This window comes from Akebia trifoliata, chromosome 9 (assembly GCF_017979445.1).
Source record: "Akebia trifoliata isolate Shusen 1 chromosome 9, ASM1797944v1, whole genome shotgun sequence".
Taxonomy (NCBI): Eukaryota; Viridiplantae; Streptophyta; class Magnoliopsida; order Ranunculales; family Lardizabalaceae; genus Akebia; species Akebia trifoliata.
Window position 1 is genome coordinate 23,476,040 of NC_141383.1, and position 8,129 is coordinate 23,484,168.

The 8,129-nt window shown below is 33.5% G+C and overlaps 1 protein-coding gene across 1 annotated transcript; it reads right to left on the reverse strand.

The window, feature by feature from the left end:
• Positions 1-1,871: 1,871 nt before the first annotated feature.
• LOC147394817 (ATP-citrate synthase alpha chain protein 1-like) lies at positions 1,872-7,421 on the reverse strand. The gene is given in 14 exon segments (XM_086454874.1): positions 1,872-2,089; positions 2,200-2,316; positions 2,404-2,520; positions 2,778-2,879; positions 3,003-3,098; positions 3,667-3,686; positions 3,689-3,747; positions 3,880-3,994; positions 4,111-4,162; positions 4,282-4,362; positions 4,594-4,755; positions 4,878-5,054; positions 6,925-7,029; positions 7,287-7,421. Coding segments are annotated over 13 exon segments (1,269 nt in total). The 5' UTR covers positions 7,024-7,029; positions 7,287-7,421; the 3' UTR covers positions 1,872-2,017.
• Positions 7,422-8,129: the final 708 nt, after the last annotated feature.

Genomic DNA, 8,129 nt, shown 5'->3' on the forward strand with positions numbered 1-8,129 from the left:
GAACTTTGAGGTCTTAAAGCGGAAAGGGATTGAAGAACAAGTTCGAAAGGTAGAGTTCACTTACTCTGGAGTTGTCAATCCAAGTTGTCTTAAGAGCCCTTCGCTGCTTTGTGGACTTATCGCAAGTTTGGTGACAAAAGCATAGTGAGGGTAGGGCTGTCAACAGATAGGTATCCGATCGGATAGTGGTATATCTGAATCTGAATTCGAATTTTTTTAATGATATCCGAATCCGATCGGATATCACTAACTAATATTCGAATTTGTATCTGAATAACTTATCGGATATCCGATATTATCCGATTCGAAAATTATTCGAAACTTGAAACTTGAAACTTGAAAACTATCCGAAACTTTTTACTATTCAAAAATTATCCGAAACTTATTCGAAAATTATTTACTATCCGAAAATTATCAACAGAAAGTAAACTCAAGAGAGAGTACTGGAAGAACCACATATAAGGTTTTCAAAAATCCGTCATAAATTTTGGGAGATTTTTAATCTCTTAAGGATTATGCATTTGGTCATGAATATATATGAAGTGAGACTACTTTTACCAGCAACTTAAACCACTTAACAATCACTTTTAGGCTTAGCATTTCTACCACATTTAAAAACACCGATTCAAACTTCATTAGAAAGAAAATTTATGATCTTTTCATTTATTTTTCTCTTTGAAGTATTTTCACAAACACTTGCAGAGCAAAGTTTAGATGCACTCAAACAATAAATCAAAATCACCATTCAAACCTTTCAAAACCCCAATTTCCGTCAAGATTACTATGCTGTTAAAAGAACCCAGCTTCAATTAAACCAAAAAATATATATAAAAATAATTTTATTAAAAATCTAAAATTAGAAAAACAATGGGCTTACTTACCTTTCTGATTAAACCTTGATATAAATTTAAATAAAAGCGTTACTAAAAACCTGGGCTTAAACCCTCTCTTTCGATCTCCTTTTTACTTCCACCTCCCTTTGTTTGCACACCAAATATTATTTATAACAGACTAATCCTTTGTGTAAAGGGGTTGAGATCGTGACAGCTAGGGGTTGAAGTTGTGAGGCGATGCTGCGATGAAGAGGAAGAGTTGAGCCGCTGCTTGAGATCGTTGAAGAAGAACGATGGGGCGAGGGTTTTCGACTTCGACAGAACTTCTCTAAATTCTAAGTTAGAACTTCTAACTTTGAAAGAGAGAGAGTAATAAAGAAGAGAGAGAGTAAGAAGAGAGATATGTCTCGTCTTCTAAGTTCTAAGTTAGAACTTCTAACGTTGAAAGAGAAAGTAATAAAGAAGAGATAGAGTAAGAAGAGAGATAAGTCTCGTCTTAGAGAGAGAGAGAGAGAGAGAGAGAGAGGTCTGAGTGCAAATGAAGTGTCTTGTTTGTCTTTATTAAAGAGAGAGTGCAAATGAATTGTCTTGTCTTTATTTAAAAGAAAGAGAGTTGTCTAATCTTTATTATAAAGAGAGAGAAATTATCTTTTTATATATAAATATAAATAAAAAAAACAGATATGTCTTGTCTTTTATATATATATATATATATATATATATATATATATATATATATATATATATATATATAAAAGAAAAAGAAAAGCATTCGAATCGAATGTAGTGATATCCGAATTCGTATCCGAAATCTATTCGAATATTAAAAATACATCCGAATTTGAATCTGATATCCGAAAATTTTGGATAATATCCGATTTTTCGAATTCGAATTTGGATTCAGATTTCGGCTATCCATTGACAGGCCTAAGTGAAGGTGAGAAATTTCTCTCCAGTCTCAAAAAAAAAAAAAAAAAAAAACGTCCTTGGGCCCAAATGAATTACCATATTGGCAATCAAACACCACTGCCTTCTAAATTCCATCACCAAAAAGACACCATGAGCATAACTTTTCAAGCCTATTACTACAACCAATGTTTCGACAAGCTAAATTTAATAGAAGAAGTTCGGGACAAAAAGGGGAAAAAAAAAAACACAAACTTATTTATCTGGTAGCGACAATTTTATGCCGCTGCAGTGATGCACTCAATTGCCTGTTTGCATATGCCTGTCATCGTTGCCTCAGGTCCGTAAACCTATAAAGTAAGGAGGGAACTTTTAGTTTTATTTCAAGTTCTTGTAATAAATATTCTAAGAAATTTGCAGGGACAAGAAGATTTACAGATTTTAGGTATTGCTTTCTCACCTCAAGAGGAATGCCAATTTCTTCCCCAAGATTCCGCATTTTTGCAAGACCCATCTGATAATTCGGTCCTCCTCTCCTCACATATATGTGCATTCTTGCAGCTTTAAGCTTTGATTCCTTTTAATCCAACAAAAATCATCAGTATTTATCACTAAATCAAACCATCGATGCAGCAATGTAGCCCATAACAGATTTAAAGCTCACCTTCTCCCTTAAAGCTTGAATTATGCCACTAAATGTAGCGGCGACATCTGTAAAGTTAGCTATTCCTCCTCCGATTACTAGAGCTCTCTTATGCCCATCAGGATTTGCAGTTGCACACTGTAATTCATGAGATGAGTTAATACTAAAGGAAAAACAATCCAGTCTGAAAGCTTCCAAAGAAAAACTACATTGATGGGCATATGTTTGTTTCTTAACATTGGGTATGTCGAAGGTTTATCTTCTTCTTTTTTCAAGTACTTTAATCGAAACAAATATGAAATATATTCAAGTATAAGAAACTTAAAATAACCAAATTAGCAGAATATTATCGGGAATAAAGTAAACTTAAGGCTGTAAAGAAAGGAGGTTCTTACATCTATTACAACTCTGGCATACTGCAACACCTCCTCTTCATTTGGTGCTCCACTATATTCTGCATAGTTCCCAAGCTCAGAGGCGTAGCCCAGATCTCCAACCTGATCAGGCATGTTTTCTTCTATCAAGTATACAAACAATTTAAAAAGAAAAGAAAGAAATAAAAAGGATCCAATTCCCAAAGAAATACTTCCATGTCTTTAACTGAAGAGTGGAATTCATACCGTATCGGCGTAGATGACACTTGCACCTCCTCCTGCTACCATCGTCCAAATCCGACCCTCTGGGTTCAAAACTGTGAATTTTAAAGATGCACTAGTCTGCAAGCAGAGAATTAATTAGAGAGCCTTGAAAAATCCTCTCTGGATCAACATGTTCTTTAAATAAATAATTCCACACAAGGTCACCATGGATGAAACACTTGCGTGTTGAAATGTTGATCTTAGGATTTATAAGTATAGATACCACTTCAAGGATGCAACAGTACAAGAATTAAAAGCCGTATAAGATCCTCAGTGGATTAAATAGAAATAAATCTGTATAATGTCACCATAGATGAATAGTTTTACTTAATGATCTCAGTTTTCATGCACACACACACACACACAAAAAAAACCTTAGAGGTAGAAAGAATCGGAACGAGGATAAGTGTTTCAAGGTGAAAATAGAAGAATCCCTCTGTTTACACTGGCATACTGCCGCTATGCACTTGCCTACTCAATAAATATAAGGAATGACACTGACATCATCATATAAAGTCTATATAAAAATCTGCCACCAACTTATTTTGATCTTGTAATAATTTAGAACATTACAGTATAGTAAGAAAGAAACAAAAATGCATATAATGCAAGAAATTAGAAAATGAGTGATTTTAATTATATTTACCTTTTCATCCAGACCATGATAAAGCTTTCTGTAGCACTCATAACTCTGCCAAATGGCATAGGAAATTCAATATTGCCCCACCTACATAAATAAGGTGCCAAGTAAGTAAATTAAATTAATCAATCATAATTAGTCCCATTATGTATATATATATATGGTAGTGTTGCAGTTTGAATCAAGAGACAATCTGCAATAAGGATAATGGAATTGTACTTCTTAAAATTCTTGAAAGCAGCAGTATCATCCAACTCTCCTCTCATATCCAAAGGATAAGGCTTTCCATCAACCAAAGTAAAAGGATTCATCTCTAGGAATGTGAAGTCGAGATCTGGACATACAGGAAGAATCCGGAAGTTAGTTGCTGACTATAAGACTTTCCTGAAGTAAAATTTTGGCACTCTATTGAAATAGAGAACAAAGATTTGTTGGAGAAATCCAACATACCTAAAAATATAGTGAAAACCACTTTAATGAATTCCTCAACTTTGCTTTTGATCTGAAACAATATAAGAATTGATAAGATTTCATATTATTGTAATAAATGACTTTACTTCGCTACACATAACCATTATGGGCAGTCAACTGTCATTGTATTATAAATTACATAGGAATTACCTCTAGTGGAAGTGTTGCAACGAGTGGAGCACATGTTTCTGATGTAAAAGATGTTCCTGTGGGGATGAATATGGTCTTGACCTGAATAGAGTAGACAAATATTTTGTATATTTTTGTAAGTAAAGGGGACAAATGTTTAGTAGTTGAAGAAATATAAAAAGTCAAGATACGATGCTTGTTTAATTTTGGGTGATTTGGTTTGCAGGACACACAACACGTCAAATCACGACTGCTTCGGTAAACATTGTCAGATGTGTGCAAATAATTGAAACTCCATGTCCCACGGGTGCAAATAATTCACGTTAGGCATACCTTATCCCAGTTTTCTTCGATTTCAATTCCCCCGCATTCAGAGAAGCTCATGCTACATCCAAGTCGCTCGGAAACAATATTGAGATAAAATTCTTCAGTGTGTGGAATGAAGGGTTCAACAATGAAAGTGGTGATAGGTCCCTTACAACCTTCCATCTCTACCTATAAACCAGAATAAAAGGCATAAGTTACAAGAGTGACATGGAATAGTATAATTTAAAACTATAAATGAGTCCAGTAATTATAAAATCAAACTAAGTAATACCACATAGTAGTTTAACTACCTCCTTTCCAAGTCGCTCTTTCACGAACATGGCAACTTGAGACAAATCTAGGTTTAAGGCAACTAAACCACTTTTCCCACGCTTTCCAAACAACATATCAGGCTTCACAACCAGTTTCCCTGATGAAAGCCATGGCTCTTTGTTTGCTAGCTCATTGAAATCAGTTGACTCTGTAACCTAAGACATCATGCCAAAAAAAAAAAAAAAAACACGTCTTTGAAGTTCAATAAAGCAATAGCTCTCATTGAAAAATTTTCACTTGTTCTATGATATTTTCAAACCAAAAACCAAACTTCAATATTGCCAACAAAGAAATCCAGCAAGATTCTCAGGACCCACCCTGAATATGCCTATGTTATGTAAGTTTATCATTCCTGGATAGAAACTTTTGGTAGAAGCACAAAGCCCTTTTCCCATGGTCATGGTTACCAAGTTTGTTCAGACACGCATGAACTACAAATTGACTTGGATAGCTAATTATCTAGATCAGACAATTAAAAACTAAATTTTACTAGGAATATAGACAATTAGAAATAGATCAATCATCATCAAATCCTTGTCCCCAAAATTTGGGTCGACTAAAGGAATCATGTTCCTCCATCAAATTCAGTCTAAAGACAAAATTAACAATCAATGAAACAAGTATGACAGTGAATCAGCGAGGCTCCATCTACCTTCCCTCTTCTTCACTCTATAGTATCTTTTAGTATCAACTATAATCTCATCACTCTTACATTATGTTCTTTATTTTATTTTATTTTTGTATGGGTACTGTAAGTCTTTTTCTCAATGAGAAATAAGTAAGATTCCATAAAAAATTTAGTGCATGTGCAGCATTTGTTGAGAGCCCTTGCTTACTATACTAAAAGGACAAAAACCTCCTTTGATTAGGCATAAGTGGGAGTGATAATGTTCTGCCAACATACCCAATATCATAAATGAAGTTCAACAGTTGAAGAAATCTTCTTGTTAGTAGATCTAAGATCAGGGTATTCTCATGTGCAAGCCAACGAAAATGAGCCTAAAACTAAATTTCAACCCAATATGGTGCGTAATATGGGAGTTGCATTTAACTTCCAACTACAAGCTTTTGCTGAAGATCCATGAGCCAGCTTCCAAGATCGACAAGTAGTTGGAGATACACGAGGATCATCTTGTATGGGCCTTCATGTGCAGGTACAATATTGGCCCTTCAAAGTGAACTGAATGAGAAATTCTTATTCGGAGTTATGGGATGTATACAGGGTATATTAGACATAATTGATAATGATTAATAGAGATAAGTTATTATATGCAATATGATAATGTGCATGAGATGTACCATATCAATGTTATGGTGTATCTCATTACATATATTGAAGATCTAAATTTGCATCAATTAGGTATTTTATTAGATTGGAATTGATTGATCGTCTTTCCATATTAGTGGATCTTTTTAATCTATATAAACCCAATGGACTAAAGTAATCATCATCCAAGATTATCAATAAATCACTTCTTCTACATGGTATCAGGGACTAAACTCTATTGAGAGCAAGATCTTGGCACAACATTATTGGCTCCATCGCCGAACCTCAATTATTTTGTTCCCTTCGCTAGTATTTAATTTTTTTTTTATAAATAAAAACCCTACCTTTCTACAAACCTCCCTAACAAATTAGTGCCTCACGATCTGGTGTTCTGCAAGGGATGATCTAGTGCTTCATGTAGTTGGTCCTTAACAAGGATATAGGTGGTGAAAAATTCAAAAGAAGATCCAGGATCAGTTTGTGTGATTAAAAAATTAGGTTCCTAGATCAAGGATAACTGTATCCCAGATTCCGATAAAATAGATGGAGAGGAATTGAATTCAACTGAGTCAAATCTAAAACTATGACATAGTAAATCAGTTAAAAGTAACTTTTCTTCAGATTTTTAACACAGAAACAAGACCATCTACAATCAAAACCAGTTATAATAATACCCTTCATTTCGTTAAGAATATAAACCAAAATTAAAAAAATAATAGTAATAATCATTAAATCTCAGATCTAGAAACTGTTCTTACCTGAGCTGATTTGATGCCTAATTCTGTACCAGCAATCCTCTTAAAATGTTCCTTCAACAATCTCTTTGAATCGTACTCTCTGATCTTCTTCCTTGCCATTCTCACCTAATTTTCACATAACTTCAGCTCAGTAAAAGCTTACAAGAACGCAAAAAATCAAAGAGAGAAGATTTGAAACTCAAAATCAAAACAAATCCATAGATCCAGATAAATTTTTTGCATAAGAGATGAAAAAAAACACAGATCTACATAATGCAATGGAGGAAAATTGAAGAAAAACACACATAATCTTACAAATTATTTTGCAAATAAAAAATAAATCTGAAGAACAGAGACTAAAATTATGGAACCCTAGAAGAGACCTTTTCAAGACGAAAAAAAAAAAATCGACCTTTCGTTGTAGATAGAGAGGCACAGAAGTACAGAGTGGTCAATGAGATCTCTGGTGGTTGGTGTGTCTATTTATAGTTGGGAAAAAAATTAGGAGGACCTGTTAATTATTTTGGAATATTTTTCTTGTTTTTTTTCGCGGGAATTGCAAGAGAGATGAGTCACACCTTTTAACCGTTATATTTATATATTTTTGGGGATTTAGTGGTAGCCCCCCTGTTTTTGATAAATATTTGAGATACACCCGTATTTTCAAAATGATGGTATACCCTTGGCCACAGTCTTATATAAAATGACACAAATGTCCTCACTTTCAACTACTTGATAAAAATCATTTATTTTTCTATTGCCAAACCAAATTTTAGTTAGAGCTTCTCAAGATACACATTGATGCTTTGTCGGTGTAATATGAATTGGGGTATTCTAAGTAAAAGTTGGTGTGGCAATAGAAACTTTGAAAAAACATGCCTTCGACATCTAAAATGCAATTTAAGGCCTTCCCCTAGACTAAAAGGGGATTTTTAGTCAACTTTGTTGACTTCCTTTATGAAGTAAAATACACCTCTTGCGCGACAATCCCGTTGCTTATCTTTATCTTTACTATTATAATGAGAGAAGATGGAGTAGAAGTGGTTCAATACAAACTTGAGTAGTTATAAATACCTCCAATTTTATATTTACATTTAATATAATCAAAATTATTTTGATAAAAAAAATTAATAAAATTATAATTAATATTTTTAAAATTATAAAAATATCATTTTTTATTGTATAATCTTTAGAAGGAAATCCTTTAATTAATATTTTAAATTATA